We start from the raw sequence: 18,487 nt of genomic DNA, 5'->3' as shown, positions 1-18,487 counted from the left end.
TAATGAGTTCATGAGAGTAAAGAGCCACTGTTTTTGCATAGTTGTTGTTACTAGGTTTTTGAGCCAATTCCTCATCCACCAATGCCCATGAATCCAGTGAACCGCACATGCCACAAGAACTCGAATATGTCATGTGTCGAGCACTAGCTGCTACGCGACATGGCAACGCCCTGACAAATCCTGTTTGGACGTCCTTTGCGTTAGCATGGCGCGTAGGAATTGCTTCCACAGACCGGGCCCATTACTTGAGTTTATTGCCAGTATTTTTTTATGTTCTCGGTTTCTTCCGACTTAGACTATGTTCTTTAGTTTTCCTTTTGCATTTCTTCATGTTTTCTATTTTTGCCTTTTCTTTTTTCTTTTCACTTATAGATATATACTACTCCCTCCGTAAACTAATATAAGAGCGTTTAGAATACTAAAGTAGTGATCTAAAAGCTCTTATATTAGTTTACAGAGGGAGTAAATTTTTATAGATGGATTTTCCCCATAGTATACAAACATATATTCATAGGAGTATGAACACTATTTTCATCTTTGAACTTAAAAAAAAACACTTACATTTTGTAATCCATGTGTATTTTTTTTCAAACTCATGATGAATATTTTTCAAATATGTGATGATTTTTCTTAAATATGCAATGAACATTCTTTCAAATACATGATGAATATTTTTCAATTTCAGTATGAACATTTTTTAAAATACATGAATGGACAAAAAAAATTAAAATACACAATGAGCGATTAATAATTTTGAAATGCACGATGTCATTTTAAATTATGCATACTTGAACATTTTAATTTTTCGCAAAATTTTATTTCCTTTTGACAGCCCATACAAGGGCTGTGTGGGCGTTTCACTTCCCATTCGACGCTTTAAGCGTCAGATAGGAGCACTCCAGAGACCGCCATTCCCGTCGGCTAGGGCTGCTTTGCTTGTAAGTAGAACCAAAAGGCCCATTCAGCATCCTGGTTGATCCAAAAGCCCACGCGGTGTTGGACAACGTAATCGCCTTCGTCACCGCGACCACAGCGCCGCCGCCTCTCCTCTCTTCCCCACCTACAAAGCCTACAAAACCCTAGCGAAATATCTCCATCCGATCGAGCCCCCTCCTCCCCCCGCCCCCACCCCAGCCGATTCGATTCGATTCAGCCCTCCCCGCGCAAGATGATGCCGGGGTCAGCCCCGCCGGCCGCCGGGAGCGGCATGTTCGTGCCGACGCAGACGGCGGGCACGGTGCTCTGCTGCATCTGCGGCGTCTCCATGCAGCCCAACCCGGCCAACATGTGCGCCCGCTGCCTCCGGGCGCGCGTCGACATCACCGAGGGCGTCCCACGCAACGCCGCCGTCGTCTACTGCCCCGACTGCTTCTCCTACCTCCAGCCGCCGCGCTCCTGGCTCCGCGCCGGCCCGGAGTCCCCCGAGCTCCTGCAGATCCTCCTCCGCCGCCTCAAGCACCCGCTCGCCCGCCTCAAGGTCTCGCTCTCCGGCGCCGAGTTCGTCTTCTCCGAGCCCCACTCCAAGCGCCTCCGCCTCAAGCTCCGCCTCCGCCGCGAGGTCCTCAACGGCATCGTCCTCGAGCAGACCCACCCCGTCGAGTTCGTCGTCCACGACCGCCTCTGCGACTCCTGCGCCCGCGCCCAGGCCAACCCCGACCAGTGGGTCGCCGTCGTCCAGCTCCGCCAGCACGTCCCGCACCGCCGCACCTTCCTCTACCTCGAGCAGCTCCTCATCAAGCATGGCCAGGCCGCGCTCGCCATCCGCGTCGCCTCGGCTCCCGGCGGCCTCGACTTCTTCTTCGGCTCGCGCTCGCACGCTGCCCGCCTCGTCGACTTCCTTGGTACAGTCGCTCCCATCCAGACCAACACAGCCAAGCAGCTCGTCTCTCATGACACAAAGAGTTTTATCTATAACTACAAGTACACTTTCTCGGTCGAGATCTGTCCCATATGCCGTGAGGACCTGATTGCTCTCAGCCCCAAGGCGTCCCGTGATCTTGGTGGACTAGGCCCGCTCGTCCTCTGCACCAAGGTCACCAATGCCATTGCCCTGCTTGACCCCCTCACTCTGCGTGTGCACCATCTGGAGGAGAAGAAGTACCGGGTGTACAACTTCAAGGCCGCTCTGACTAGCAAGCAGCTCGTGCAGTACATGGTGCTTGATATTGAGACAGAGTCACCTGAGATCACCATTGATGGATCTCGGTATCAGCTGGCATATGCGCAGGTCGCGCGGATGTCTGATTTTGGGAAAAATGATACTGTGTTTACAGTCCGAACTCATCTTGGGCACCGTCTGAACCCTGGTGACCTTGCCCTTGGGTATGATCTCTATGGTGCCAATATGAATGATGATGATATGGACAAGGCTTTATTACGCCAGAATTTGCCTGAAGTGGTTCTGGTCAAGAAGAGTTACGAGAAGAGGCCACGCACACGCAGATGGAAGCTGAAGAGGCTGCCTGTTGAGGAAGACCTTGGGAACAAGGCCAAAGGCGAGGAAGAGAGGAGGGAAAATGAGTATGATATGTTTGTTCGTGATTTGGAGTCCGATCCAGAACTAAGGTTTGGGATAAATTTGTACAAGAACGAGGACTACAGGTCAGAAATGGCATCCACGATTGGTAACGATGTCCCTACTGTGCCAATTGAGGAGTTGATTGAGGACCTAACCCTTGGTGATGATGAGGATGAAGAGGAGGAAGAGGGTGCAGATGCTGGTATGGTGGAATGAGCGAGCATGTCTACCTAGACCATTGGTCATGACTGTTCATGCCCACTGCAGGTCATAGGTCTAACTGCATCTGTTTAATTCATATAAGTTTTGTTTTTCTTTACTGCTATAAGCTATGAATGTCGGAGGTGTTGCTTAAAAGGTCTAAGTTTTGGATTTCTCTGTTTGTTGATGTCAACATTGTTTGAAACCATATCTCGTATCTTTGTGTAACGATAATGTCTTAAGTTAAATACATTTCCTATCATGTCATATGTTTGTGGTATGCTGTTCAGTCGTCATCGTTTGATTAGTCACAATATCATGGAGTAGATGCAAGATTTGATTCTTGAAACATGTGCATATTGTGGTGTGATTACTGATTATTGGATGTCTCTCAGGGATCACCTGAATGTTCTTTTCTAGAATGGTCACCTAAGAGTTCTTCCCCTCTTGCCTGTCCCAATTGTATCTATGAATGCAGCTGAATGAGGTATTGCGATTTTGATAGGGCTCTGTTACAGGTCTCACTGGAAATTGTTTAGCTGTGGTGTGCTTTACTGATACATAATGCATTTAGACTCACTTGTGACTAGTTTAGAAGTTATTCATGAAAAATATGCAGCCCTGTTCCCTCCCAGGGTTAAATGACTTAGTAAGAGGGTTATACCGTAAAATGTATGAGCTGTTTGTAGACTGTAGTATAATAATTCATTAATTGAGATGTTGAAAACAGGAATGCACCACAGGGTGCTTCAAACATAGGAGAGTATTGCTGTTTCTGTGTACAATTATAGTTGCACATGGGTAAATGTTTTCCTTCCTTCAGTATACTCCAGTGAACTGATTCGGATGATGCATGGTGTGTAGTTGCAGTGGGCACCTAGTGTAGGGATAAGTTGAGAGATACCTATATCTTACTACTGTTCTTTAGTAAGAAATCATTCCAGGTGGCTACTTTTTCCAAGCTCTTTTGTTCTGTGGTCTCTCATGTTCCTCTTCTTGAACCCAATTCCTTCCAGTCCTTGAACCCAATTCCTTCCAGTTTTCCCCAGTTTTTTATACTGATCTTGGTTTCTCCTCGCGAGAAAACCCACTTCCTTTGCCTCACCTGTGACTTCGAAGCTACCGGTTGCATGGTTCCCATATGTGGTGGATTTTTTTTCCCGACGCCCCTCATCCCTAAGGCACAACTATACCAGGATAGCAATTACAATTTCCATTGCTCAAAGATCTGAAGCTTCAATGAATATAGATTGGGGGTAAGAAAACAATATCTACAGCTCTGTTTGCTTCACTGCATGGGAAGTGTCACCACTCATGTCCATGGTATATATAGAAAGGAAAAATGTATGATGCCTTGGAGAAGTAGGTTTGGCATCACTTATTGCATCAACCATTTTAATGTTCCTACTAGTACAACGGTGGTAAAAGAATGTAGTTTGAGCAGATAGATACCACCGAGTGGATTTACACATACTGAAATCTTACAATCTCATAACAAAGTAGCCACCTCGAAAAAACAATGTTCCGCCGACATGTTAGAAGTATAAAAATCTGCTACTCCCTCCGTTCCAAAATAGATGACTCAACTTTGTACAAAGTTAGTATAAAGTTGGGTCATCTATTTTAGAACGGAGGGAGTATAAGCTAAGAATGTCAGGGGTGTTGCTTAAATGGTCTAAGTTTTGGATTTCTATGTTCGTCCGTGTCGCCATTGTTTGAAACCGTGTCTCTTATCTGGGTATAAACATCATGTCTGAATACATTTCAGATCATATTCTACCTTGTTTTGTTATATGTTCTTCAGTTCATCGGTTGTCATTCTTTGGTCAGTCACAATACCATCATGTCTCGAACAGAACCTCACCTGTCTCTTTATCCTGGCCCACACCCCATTGGGAATTGACTACTTTCATGTGGAGTCTTGCATCTCTGAAGAAACTGGTTACGTGGTGCCATTTTTTGGTGGAGTTTTTCCTTGAAGTTGATGAGTTGTTTTTCCCGACACCCCTCACCCCTAAGGCCCCGCTTGGATTGTCGGTTTCCTTCTAAGGGCCAGTTCTTTTCAGCGATTCTCCCAGAATCACCTCCCTCCCCAGCTTCTTCCAGAATCGTCACTTCATAATTTTTTTACAATCCTATCTAGTTAAGGTTTAATTAGCTAGGATTGTAAAAACATATAGAGTGGTGATTCTAGGAGAAGCTGGGAAGGGGGGTGATTCTGGTAGAATCGCCCAGAAGAACTGGCCCTAAACACCTCCGTAAAACATGGTATGGTAAGGTATAGTCGGGTGGATTTGTTCCAGGTGCTTGGGCTGCCGTTTTACATCCGTAATATTTACGCCGGTTTTCCCTCCTACGCTTGTATCCAACCGGTATACGATACACATCTCTGTACATCGTCTCGTTTCCTGCCGGAAATCTCTTGTGGCTGGTAAAATACATCTATAAGCTTTGGTGAATATGGATTGGGGTAAGCGCAACCTCTGTTTAAAATTACATCCATGCCAAGCGCGGCCTAAGGCACATCCATACTAGGATAGCAATTGCAATGTCTATCGCTCAAAGATCTGAAGCTTTGGTGAATATAGATTGGGGTAAGGAAACAATATCTATAGCTCTGTTTGCTTCTTTGCATGGGAAGTGTCACCACTCATGTCTATGTTATATATACTAGAAAGGAAAAGCTTGAATAAGTAGGTCTGCATTACTGATTGCATCAACAACCATTTTAATGTTTCAAGTACAATGGTCGTAAAAGAAGGTAGTTCAAGTGGATAGGTTCTACCAAGTGGATTTGCACACTGAAATATTACAATCTCATTACAGGTTGCCAAGCACATGGCTCCTAGAAAAAATAATGTTCCTCTGAAAAGCTAAAAGTACATGATATCTCTGGCTCACTAGTCATTAAGTACATCCAGTATCTCTCACTCAGAGACCACATGTAGTAATTGTTGATTAGGAGTTAAAAGGTCAGGGTAGTCAGATGCCTATCCTTGTCGTGTCATCGATAGTTGACCAGCGAACCACTGTGATGGTATTAACCTACTTGAATGACGATAATGGCAAAATCATTTGGCTTGATGAAGATGCAAATACAAACATCCCTCTTTCACTAAGAACCATTTGATGAGAGTCTTGAAACATGCGTTTATGTTGATATCCCTCAGAGGTCAATTGAAATTCCTTTTTAGAATGATCAACTGAAAGTTTTTCACCTTTCGCCTTCTCCCACTTGTAGCTATGATTTTTTCTGATTTCCTTTTTGCGAATGGCTATGAATATAGCTGAATGAACTATTGCAATTTTGTTGGGGCTCAATTACAGGTCTCACAGAAAGGTGCCTGGCGGGTGGTCTGGCAGAGTTATTTACCCAAAACCATCACACTTGGGACTAGGGTAACTACTTAGTACCACATTGAAGGCAGGGCACAAAAAACCACCGAAAATGTGCCTAATGCGTAACGCGGAGTACTGATAGTCGGATAACCTCGCGAAAACAGTCAAACTGGCTGGTTGGGCCCACCTGTAAGGCTGACGTGGAATGCCTATGTGGAAATTTTGCTGAGTTGGACCTAGGTCCCACATGTCAATGACTAAAGTGTTTATTTTTTTTCACCTATTCTTTTTTGTTTCTCTCTCTTTTCCTCTGTGGGCATTTGATCGAACAGGTTGTGGGCGAGCACTGGACACGGACATCACCGGCGCCGCCGCCACAGAGGACATGTGCAGCGGTAATGCCTGGCCAGCACCACTCCTGGCTGCTGCCGGCGAGCTCCTCCGGGAGACCAGCTCGTGTCCGCGGGCCGCGTCGTGGAAGTGGCCGCTCTTCCTCCGGTGGACGCGGACATGGCCGGGGCGGGATCTCTCCCGAGCTCAGTGTACGGCCCCGCTCGGCATGGACAGCAAGATGGAGGTGCCGAAATTTCTTACTTTGCCGTCAATGGCTGCGCGGCAAGGAACGAAGGAAGGAGGCAGGGACGCATAGGGCAGGAGCAGCGCTGGCAGCAGGCCGTGCGACTCCGCGCCCGCATCGTGCGCCCCCCTGTCGCGCGACCCCGCCTCCTTGCTCCCACTCAGGAGCGCCACCGCGGAGCTCCACGCCGCCAACTCCGACCGCCGCCGCCGTTCAGCAACCCGGTCGCCGCAGCCACGCACCTGCCCTCCCTTTTTTCTCTTCCGTCCGAGTAGGGAGTGCGACGCGGAGGAGCACCTCTCCACCACTGGAGCGTGGTGGCCTCCTTTTTCTCTTACGGGAGCATGGTGGCCTGCACCGCTCCTGGCCGCCGCCGGCGAGCTCGTCTGCAACTTCCCTGCCGCTCCTGTGTGCGTGACCTGTCGAAGAGATGAGGAAGAAGGCAGTGGGTGGATGACAGGTGGGACCTAGGTCCATCTCAGCAAAACTTCCACATAGGCATGCCACGTCAGCCTTACATGTGGGCCCAACCGGTCAGTTTGGCTGTTTTCGTGAGGTTATTCGACTATCAGTGCTTCGTGTTATTAGTTAGGCACAAAAACGGTGGGTTTTTGTGCCCTGCCTTCAATGTGGTACTAAGTGGTTACCCTAGCCCCAAGTGTGGTGGTTTTGGGTAAATAACTCGGTCTGGCACTGAGAGGATAGTGTACTCTGCTGATACGAAAAGTAGTTGGACTCGCTCGTGGTTAGTTTAGAAGTTCGGACTATTGTGTACTTGTTGCCTTCCAGGGAGAAGTAGACAGTTAGGCCATACGATACATGTTTGCTTTATTTTCTTTATGCAAGACAGTAGAGCCACTGTAATAACAATTCATTAATAGGATAAGTTTAAAACACGAATGCACCACAATCTTGCTGCAGACATAGGAGCCAACATATGGTTGACATAGTTTCTGCCTAGTTTCTGTGTGCCATTATAGTTACATATGGCTAATGTTGCTAGTAAATATTTTTCCTTCCTTTCGTGCATTCTTGTTTTAACATCTACTATTAGTGAACTCCAGTAGCTCTCATGTTGTCTTCCATTTTTTTTATATGCTCTAACTGTCTAACTCCCTTCACCCTGGAATTGGAAGGCAACAAGTTCACAGATTTCCTGTCATAGTAAGTCAAAATGCACAACTTAGCAGCAGACCAGAGCACTATTCTTCTATGTGCCTAACGTCCTATTGCACAATTTTGTGCAAGGCTTGTCATGGGGTGCCGAAAAAATTGTAATAGTTCATTCAGTTTCATTCATAATTACAGTGAGAGAATCGCATTGCAATACAAATAGATGGTTCGAGAATCAAATATTGCATCTACTCTATGTTACAACTTACAAGTGAGGCATCCCTAACAAACATCGACTCATGCCATCACAATCATATACCATGCCCGCAAGCCCTTAAACATGGAAAGAAAGAAGTATAGAAGGATTAATGCTAACAGAAACTGATTGTACCTAACTTGACAAATTTTAGTTCATTAGGAAATTTGGAAACAAAACCACTAAAAACTGGCCATCTTTTGAGAGCTTGCTATGGTAAGATGTTCGTACAAAGAATGACAGCGAAAAACATATCACATTAGTGAATAAAATTATGTTGAAATGCAAAAACATTTGTTGAATCCTCCATAACACAGGCGCTACACTTGTACGTTTCTTTCCTTTCGGCTGTACAAATTCTGAATTATCATGCCAGAAACAGAGTCTCGCCTAGGTTTCACCAGGTCCCATTGTATGACTTCAGATTAGCATGCTGGAGTTCTTTCCAGAAGTTGATGAATCATTCTTCCCGATGCCGTTCATCCCTAAGGCACAGCCAAACCAGGATTGCTTTGGTGAATAGAGATGGAAACAGAAGCTAAGAAAATGACAATCTACAGTTTTGTTTGCTTCACTACATGGGATATCTGTCACCACTCATCTATGGTGTATCCAGATATAAATAGGTGTGCCCAGTGGCACCCATCGAATCAACCATTGTAATTTTCCAAGTACAATGGAGGGAAAAGAGATGGTACCAGGTGGCTTTGCACTCGTTGAAATCTGGCAATTTCATTACAAGTTTCCAAGCACATGGCCCCTTTAAGAAAACATGTTTTTTTTCTTCTGAAAAGCAAACATGTACATTATCTTTCAATAGTATCTCTCGCTCACTGGTGACCAACCACTTCCAGTATCCTCTCATTCACTAGTCAGTATGCACTTCCAGAATCTCTCACTTACTACACACTTGTAGTGCTAGTCGATTACAAGTTAAAAGTTCGCTATGACCCTTGTCGCGGAAAAGGTCAGAATGATCAAATACTGAAAGAGGATTTCTCCCATGATGCTTGCTTTTTGATTTCTTGCCTAATATCCTTATTGGATCATCAACACTAATACTGTTATATGCTAGTAACTGGCTGTTTGCTACTAGGAAAAGGGAAAGAAGAGTAATCAGCACCAATGGTTTTACGGCCAACAATTGCCATATGAAGCTATGTCGAGGCACAGAGAAAGTAAATAATAGTCACAAGCCCTTAAACAGGGAGAGAAAGAGCTATAGCGGGATTAACACTTAACATTTAGTCAGAAACTGATTGTACGTAACACGACAAGTTCGCTAAGAGACTAATAGACAAGACCACCAAAACCAGGCTCTTTTTCGAGTGCCTGCTTTAGTTACTAACCAGCAACAAATAGATGTCTGGATAACCAAACATTGTATGTGCTCTATGGCATCGTGTACGGATTTTTCTATTGTAGAGCACTGTATTTGTTCCCATTAATCAGTAGCAAAATAATGCAAGCGTTCCATAAAACAGAGCTCGAACGGTTTGTGCAAACTCTTATGGTGTGGGGTTTTGACAGTGAACATATCATATATGAGTGCTTTGTATATTTCTGCAGATCTATCGTCTTAGTAAATGTTATTGTCGAACTCCCAGGGTTCATGTGGAACAACTCTCAGCCATTCATTTGCACTGCACCTGAAGCTATATTTGCGGCTCACTTCCGAGCCGCTTCAGCTTTGTCTGCAGCTTCTTCTGCATCCTGAAGTTCAGACCAAACAAAGATGCTATTAAGATCAATGTTAGTCTTATTCAGGACACAAAAGGAAACAGTTCTTGCCATTAAGATCATCAAACAAAAAACAACTAAGTATACAGATTCCGTATAATGGCATCCACGATTGGTGATGACGTACCTACTGTGTCAATTGAGGAGTTGATTGTTTTTCTTCACTACTATAAGCTAAGAATGTCACAGGTGTTGCGTTGCTTAAAAGTTCTAAGTTTTGGATTTCTCTGTTTGTTGGTGTCGACATTGTTTGAAACCATATGTCGTATCTGTGTTTAACAACCATGTCTGAAATATATTGCAGATCATATTCTACCTTGTTTTGTTATATGTTGTTCAGTTCATCAGTTGTCATTCTTTGGTCAGTCACAATACCATAGGGTAGATGTGATATTTGATTCTTGAAACATGTATTTGTATTGCTGTGTGATTTGTGGATGTCTCTCAGGGTCACTTGGAAGTTCTTTTCAGAACGATAACCTGAAAGTTTTTCCCCTCTTGCCCTGTTGCACTTGTAACTTTTGCGATTTTGTTGGGGCTTTAGAACAGATCCAGGGAAAATTGTTCAGTGGGCGGTGTGGTCTGCCGATATGTTATGCATTTGGACTCACTATTGACTGGTTTAGAAGTCATCCATGAATTTTTTGGCTTCTAGGGTTAAATAACTTATATTAAGATTAAGATGGTTATACCGTGCAATGCATGTTCTCTTTCTTTTCTTTTCAAAAGACAATGGCAGAGCTACATCGCTATCCTGGCCAACATCCCATTGGGAATTTACTACGTCCACACAGGCACCTTGAAGCAACTGGTTACGTGGTGCCATTTTCTGGTGGAGTTCTTCCTTGAAGTTGATGAGTTGTTTTTCCCAACGCCCCTCATCCCTAAGGCACAACCATACCAGGATAGGAATTGCAATTTCCATTGCTCAAAGATCTAAAGCTTCAGTGAATATAGATTGGGGGTAAGAAAACAATATCTACAGCTCTGTTTGCTTCACTACATGGGAGGTTTTTTAGAGCAACAGGAGGGGGCAAAGCCCTCCCGGTTCCATATATATATGAAACCATAAGGTTCACAAGAGAGAAAAAACATAAAGGTCCAACATGCTACTACACAGCAGCGGAAAAACATCCCAAAATTGCTCTAAAAGCATGAGCAAAGGGGAAAATGAAAGTTATCCCTATTACAGAGCATTGTCCCCTATTTTTTTATCAGAACTCCGTATGACAGGAGACTTAGGCGGCAGAGATCAACTTCTCCGGATCTGCTGTCTTGAACCTGGCCTTCTTCAAAGGGGAAGGTTCAGGGGATGGCGGCAGCAGCAGCAGCTCCAGCGGGGTTGTCGGGCTGAGCACAGACAGCTTCTTGTTCCCAGCAGGTGGAGGGCTCCTCGATGCATCAGCTTCACCCAGGGAGAGCATGTCAAGCACCCCAGCGGGGTCCAGGCGTGTCACCCCATCGAAAGCTGGAAGGGGTTCTTGAGCTTCTCTGAGACCCACTGGACGAATGCCTCGATCTGGGGGAGGTAATCCTTTTTGAACAGGATCATCCAATTCTTGATCATCAAGAGGATACGTCTCCAAACCTGTTTAATATCAGACCAGATAGCATTTTTAAACACATGTGCATTTCTAGTTTTCCAGATGCCCCACAATATACAAGCACAGATGGAATTCAAAGCACATTGTTTTTTGCTAGCAGGCCAAAATCTAGCTACAGAAAGGTAGTCCTGCCCTACAGGAATGTTAAAGAAAGCAGACACATCCTTCCAGATGCTTTGAGCTACAGCGCACCCAAAGAAGAGGTGGTCAATGCTCTCATTCTCAGTGCAAAATTCACAGATCAAAGTTTTCCTCATGTTTCTCTTATCCAAATTATCTCTGGTCATTAATTTGTTATGGGCCAGGAGCCAGAGAAAAATTTGCACTCTGGGTGGGGAGACAATGGACCAGACAGAAGGAATATAAATGGGTTGAACCCCCCTGAAGTTGATGATGTTGTACAAGGAGGTAGTAGTATATATTCCCTTAGAGGCATATTGCCAAATGAGCGCATCATCATCCCCATTATAAGAGACACTACGAAGGATCTGCTCAATGCACATCCAGGAATCTAGCATTTTATCAGTAAAAGTCCTCCTAAAGGTCAGTTTAATGGTGTTACCATCCCATACATCAGAGAGGGTAACACAATGTTGATCACAGATAGTGTAAAGAGGCCAGAATTGGACAGAAAGGGGGAGGTACCAAACCATGTATCTTCCCAGAAATTGATTTTCTTCCCATCACCTACCTGCCATCTATATCCAAATTTCAGGGCTTTACAAGCCCAGAGCACTCCTTACCAGAACTTTGAAGGGTTAGGAGTTTTACTAGCAAAGATGTTTGGGGAGTTCTTGATATACTTCTTGTCAACTATGTTCCTCCAGATCTTGCCTTCATCCATAATATACCTTTTGACCCAGTTCCCCAAGAGACATAGGTTTACATCCCTGAGGTTGGGCACCCCCAAACCCCCATGCTCTTTTTTCATACACACTAGGTGCCAGTTGGCCAGGTGCAGTTTCCTATTCCCCTCGAAATCATTCCAAAGGCAATGAGCTAACTGAGTGTTAATCAAGTCAAGCGCCCATTTAGGGAATTTGAAGAAGGAGAGAAGGTAAACAGGTATACTAGAGAGGCAGGCTTTAATAAGAGTAAGCCTAGCAGCATAAGATAGGAGTTTCCCTCTCCAGCCAGCCATCCTCTTAAGGATCTTATCTATAATAGGCTGGACGTCCTCTCTCCTCAGCTTATCATAGTGGAGAGGGACTCCTAAGTATTTTATAGGGAGCTTCCCTATAACACAGCTAAAAGTGTCAGCAAAATTAGCAGATCTATCTGCATCCATTCCTAAGGTAATGAGCTCACTTTTACTATAATTGATCCTCATGCCTGACACTTGTTCAAAGCATTGAAGGATAGTTTTCATGTTACTGGCCTTATCTAGATTGTCCTCCAAGAAGAGGATGGTGTCATCTGCATATTGGAGGCAGATGACCCCACCAGGGAGAAATTCAGGGCAGAGGCCACTAATCAGGTCCCTCTGCCCTGAAGTATATACCTTGAAGTAGGTTTGGCCTTACTTATTGCATCAACCGTTTTATGTTCCAAGTACAATGGTGGTAGAAGAAAGTAGTTTAAGTGGATAGATACTCCTACCGAGTGGTTTTGCACACACCAGAATCTTAAAATCTCATAACAAGTTGCCAAGCACATGTGGCTCCTTGAAAAAACAATGTTCCTATGAAAAGTTTGAGGTACATTAGCTTCCAGTATCTCTTGTTCACTGGTCACTAAGCACATCCAGTATCTCTCGCTCACAGACCACATGTAGTACTTGTTGATTAGGAGTTCAAACTGCTTGAATTACGATGATGCAGAAACATTTGGCTCGAGGAAGCTGCAAATGTTTTCTCTCCAAACAAACTGACTTTGACACAAGGAAAGGGGAAAGAAGAGTATAATGAAGGATTTTTCTTGAGGGTCGTTACCTCGTTTTTGTGCAGCCCCATGGGGCGCATTTGTGTTTTAACATCTGAATACTATTAACAAACTCCAATAGATTTCATTTTGTCTCCCAAAAAACAATTCAGTTTTCATGTGGCCTAACTGTCCAAATCCCTTCACCCTGGAATTGAAAGGCAACAAGTCCACTGATTTCCTATCGTAGTTAAGTCAAAATGCACAACTTAGCAGCCGAGCAGAGCACTATTCTTCTTCGGAACTCCTTTGCGGACGACAATTCACGGGACAATTCTTGAACGACAACCGATCCAATGGTCCTCCTGTACACAGCGGACACGATGAAAGGCTCCGGCGACACGTCCTCCACAAATTGTCTGTACACTGTTGTCCGTATAGCATTGCTCATTCTTCTTTGTGCCTAACCTCCCATTTCACAATTTTGTGCAAAGCTTGTTATGGAGTGCCAAAAAAATTGCAATTGTTTATTCACTTGAAGTCATAACTACAAGTGAGAGAATCACATCACACTACAAATAGATGTTTCAAGAATCAATTATTCTTCTAAAAAAACAAATATTGCATCTACTCTATGTTACAACTTACAAGTGAGGCATCCCTAACGAACATCCACTCATGCCATCACAATCATATACCATACCCACAAGCCCTTAAACATGGAAAGAACGATGTATAGCAGGATCAACGCTAACATTTAATCAGAAACTGATTGTACCTAACTTGTCAAATTTGAGTTCACTTAAGAGATTTGGAAAACAAGACCACTGAAAACTGGCCATGTTTTGAGAGCGCTATGGTATGTTGTCGCACAAAGAATGACAGTGAAAAATGTATCACAGACAACAGTGAACAACTTTATGTTGAATAGAAAAACATTTGTCGAATCCTCCATAGCGCAGGAGCATCGCTTGTGTGATTTTCTTTCGGAGACCAAGAGACTTTGATTCTGAACTTAAAGCATTTTCTTCCAGACGCACAAGTTTATTGTACTGTAGTAGTCTTTCCCTTTCCTGTACAGATTTTGAACCTTTGTTTATCGTTCCAGAAACAGAGTCTAGCCTTAGTATCATCAGGACACATTGTACGGGTTCAGCAGCTTTCGGTGGAGTTCTTTCCAGAAGTTGATGAACTGTTTTCCCCTATGCTGCCCATCCCTAAGGCACAACCAAACCAGAATTGCTTTGGTGAATAGAGATGGAAACATAAGCTAAGAAAACTACAGTCTACAGCTTTGTTTGCTTCACTACATGGAGGAAAAAGAGATGGTACCAGGTGGCTTTCCACACGTTGGATTCTGGCAAATACATAGAGTATGCAGATATAAATAGGTGTGCCCAGTGGCCTTGCCCATCAAATCGACCAGTGTAATGTTCCAAGTACAATGGAGGGAAAAGAGATGGTACCAGGTGGCTTTGCACACGTTGAATTCTGGCAAATCTCGCATGTAACAAGTTTCCAAGCACATGGGCCCTTTAAGAAACATGTTTTTTCTGAAAAGCAAACACGTAGTACATCATCTTCCAATATCTCTCGCTCATTTGTGACCAACCACTTCCAGTATCTCAAATTCACTAGTCAGTAAGCACTTCCAGATATCTTTGTCCCATCATAAATACTTCTTCAGTGAACCATTGTGGTGTTTTTGAATTGCTCGGATGACGATGATCGCAGGACCATTTGGCTCGATGAAGCTGCAATACAAACACCCCTCTTTCACCAAGTTTTTTTCAAACAAACTAATAGTGTTATATGCTAACTGGCTGTTTGGTACTAGGAAAAGGGAAATAAGAGTAATTTGTAGTAATGATTATTCTTTTTACTGCCAACAGCTACCATATGCAGTTATATCGAGGCACCGAGAAAGTAATCATAGCCGCAAGCCCTTAAACAGGGAGAGAAAGAGCTATAACGGGATGATGCACTATATTCAGCATTCCACGAAATCTGGATGCTCTGAAATGTGAAAAGTACGAAAAAAATTTGTAGAGAACTGTCTTTGTTCCCATTTATCAGTAGCAAAACAATGTACGGGTTCCATAAAACAGAGCTCAAATGGCTTGTACAAACTCTTATGGTGTGGGATTCTGACAGTGAACATGGCATACACATATGCTCTGTGTTTCTGCAGGATTTGGTCGTCTCAGTAAATGTTGTTGTCAAACACCCAGGGTTCATGCTGGAACAGCTCTCGGCCATTCATTTGCACTGCACCTGAAGCTATATCCGCGGCTCGCTTCTGAGCTGCTTCAGCTTTCTCTGCAGCTTCTTCTGCATCCTGAAGTTCAGACCAAACAAAGATGTTATTAGATCAATGTTAGTCTTATTCAGGACACAAAAGGAAACAGTTCTTGCCATTGAAATCAGAAAACAAAAAATAACCAAGTATACAGATTCCATATAAATCCCAGGCTCACAGCTTGATGTTTTGAGCAAATTGCAGCATGCAAAATAGCTTAGTGACAGTCCAAAACACAATTTACTGTAACAACCGACCATTTATAAAGATGGATTAGACAGACCATCCTGTTTTCAAGATATAAATCAGACTATCATGACTTAACATCACACATGGGCCCTCCCATGTTATTCAGTCAGATTGCAACATGTGCTTTGTTATCCAAAGAGCACGTGTCCAGAAAGGGAACTCAGAAAGTCAGAATTGATCTGGTAATAACAAAGGAGAACACAAATGTTGGCTTATGTTCAACAATGTCATTATTTTAATTTCACATGAATACCCACATGTAATGATCAAAAACATTCACGGCACATTCTTTTAAAGAGTTATGCAGCAATAGTTATAACCAAAAACAATAAGGTGAAACTATGGTAACCACACATCACACGTCATTTAGATTCTAGCAACAACCGTTTTGCATGATCTTTGGCATTTGGAATAGCATGCAACTATCAAACTTCTATAAGACACAGTTTGCGTTACTAAATCTCATTTTCAAATAGGACAAAAGTATATAAAAGCGCAGCTTGTTTTTATTGAGCAAGCAACATCCAAAATAAGCTCAAAGTTTCCACCAACATAAAAACAAAAAGGAACCAATCATTACAGGTTGCGTTTTGCAAAAAAAACGATATAAAGAACAAAAGGTTGAATTATCTCTCCAAGAACAGATTATAAATATTGAAACTCTCTAACCTCTCTTAATAACCAGATTGCAGAACATTGAAAGCAAAATAAAATGCTCAAGCAATGCAGTTCTGCCTATCCTGAATAGCAGGTGTAACTTTATGAGTAAACTATGCATGAAAACTGGACCTGTACAACCACACAATTAGAGAACAGGTGCTCTCTAAGAATTAAAAAGATAAACAATTCAAAGGCAGAAACACAACACATCCATGGCAATTACCCAGACCATGGACAAGGTAAGAGGTAATCTAGAATTTAACAAAAACAGCATGTGTATCTCAGGAGGCTCCCAGGGACCAGAATAAAAAAAGTGTGGCATCATTCGTCCGACAAATAGCCTAGAACATATACAAGAAAAGGGAAACATATTACCCACAAGAATCTGATATCCGTTGTCCATAGACACTAAAAAGTTCACAAAGTTGCAGTTAACCACTCAAGTAAGTCTATTCGAGATGATGAAGAAAAGTATTATCATCTAAGGGCATGTACAATCATGTTCTTGGAGAGACGTTTAGCAAAGTAATGTGCTGACATAGTGCTTAAATAAAATAGGTGTATCATCACTCTGGCTGCGGCCATTCACAGTGTTGCATCTGAAATAAGTAGACACAGTGCTCAGTAGGTAGTTGCACATATACTCATGATCCCAAATGCAAGGTAGTTGGGACATTGACATTGTTTTCAATGTGACATTTTGACCATCAATTGTCAATTCCATCGAATACAATAAATTACGTATTAGTAATTTATATTTGATTGATTCGCAAAAAATAATTTATATTTGATTATGGATCTAGTGGTATCAAAATTTTATTGTCTATGTTGGCCAATGGTCTACATTTATATTTTTAAAGGAATTTATATTGACGGCACCTTTGGAATCTAAAACTACTTATATTTGGGATTAAATGGAGTAACTATCTCCAACTGACAGAGAATAGGTCATCGAAACCCTACATAAAGCCGCTTGCATCATACGAGATGCCTCTCACATGGGCGATTCATGATGTGATTGTATTCGTTATCTTTATTCTCCCCTGTTCGTGTAGTGTACAAGCCCTGCTGACGGCAATCAAACACAGAACTCACAAACCATTATTCCAATTCTAAAACATACTACACATGGCACCCAAACGAACAAAAGGCACATAATCGCACATACGGGCGTGCATCCAGAGAGAAGCCCACAAATCACGAGTGATTTCCATGGTCTAGCCAAGGGAAACCACCATGAGATCACAGCGCACTTAGCTAGCCGCTGGACGGAGAAGAAATCACAGGAAAGCTCAGTCAAAAATCGATGGGGACTGGTAAAGGAACTTCTTAGATAGGGAAAGAAAAGAGGCAGATCGACCTTCCGCTGCTTCCAGGAGAGGAACTGGGCTGGGGTGATGGGCGGCGGCGCCGTGCCCGCGGTTGCCGCGGACTGGCCAGGGGCGGGCCCTGGTGGCGGCGGCCGCCGGCTACCCTCGTCTTGTGCCCCCATCACGAGACGCTGGAAGCTCTCCCCACACGAACAGAAGCCGGGCCCGTGTGGCTGACGACGCGCGTTTGGTTGCTATTCCACTTTGCATACTTATCTCAAGTGAGTCTGATTGAGCTAATGCAGTCAAAAAATCAACATATGCTGTGTAAGGTATAAACCGACATTATGCCACCAAAAAATTATCATTACTGTCTCTAAGAACAGCTGCAATGGCTCCTGCACACACATCCATATGATAAGAGGCATCCACGTTTAGACTATCCACAGTGGGAGTAACATAAATGATAACATTACACTTATCTAAGCAAAATAGATGATGTGGCTTATAATTAATGAAGAAAAAGAGGAATGTGATAACATAGCTAGTTACTGTAACATCACACATATTAAGGAAAGATGAGTCTATAACCTAATAAATGAAGTGATGCATGACACAACATATATGTTACTACCCACTGTGGAGGTAGTAGCATAAAGTAGTAACATACGCATGTTACTACTCTAAGTTACTACCCACTGTGACTAGTCTTAGCTTCACAAACTTGGGTTTCGGTTTGCTTCATTTATGTTCCTGTACAC

At 43.3% G+C, this 18,487-nt stretch overlaps 2 protein-coding genes across 2 annotated transcripts; one reads left to right on the top strand and one right to left on the bottom strand.

Annotated features, from left to right (window-relative positions):
* The first annotated feature begins 1,095 nt into the window (after positions 1-1,095).
* On the top strand, positions 1,096-2,986 carry NMD3 (nonsense-mediated mRNA decay NMD3 family protein). Its single transcript, XM_048676480.2, has one exon. It carries the CDS (start codon positions 1,169-1,171, stop codon positions 2,732-2,734), a length of 1,566 nt encoding a protein of 521 aa, XP_048532437.2. The 5' UTR covers positions 1,096-1,168; the 3' UTR covers positions 2,735-2,986.
* Positions 2,987-15,175: 12,189 nt separating this feature from the next.
* Positions 15,176-18,014, bottom strand: LOC125511163 (zinc finger CCCH domain protein). The gene is made up of 2 exons (XM_048676470.2): positions 17,777-18,014; positions 15,176-15,546 (listed from the first exon to the last, which is right to left on the bottom strand). Exons 1-2 carry the CDS (start codon positions 17,906-17,908, stop codon positions 15,412-15,414), a joined length of 267 nt encoding a protein of 88 aa, XP_048532427.1. The 5' UTR covers positions 17,909-18,014; the 3' UTR covers positions 15,176-15,411.
* Positions 18,015-18,487: the final 473 nt, after the last annotated feature.

The sequence above is a fragment of the Triticum urartu genome, chromosome 1A (assembly GCF_056163025.1).
Source record: "Triticum urartu cultivar PI428250 chromosome 1A, HENAU_Tu73, whole genome shotgun sequence".
Taxonomy (NCBI): domain Eukaryota; kingdom Viridiplantae; phylum Streptophyta; class Magnoliopsida; order Poales; family Poaceae; genus Triticum; species Triticum urartu.
This window is presented reverse-complemented; position numbering and strand designations above follow the sequence as displayed.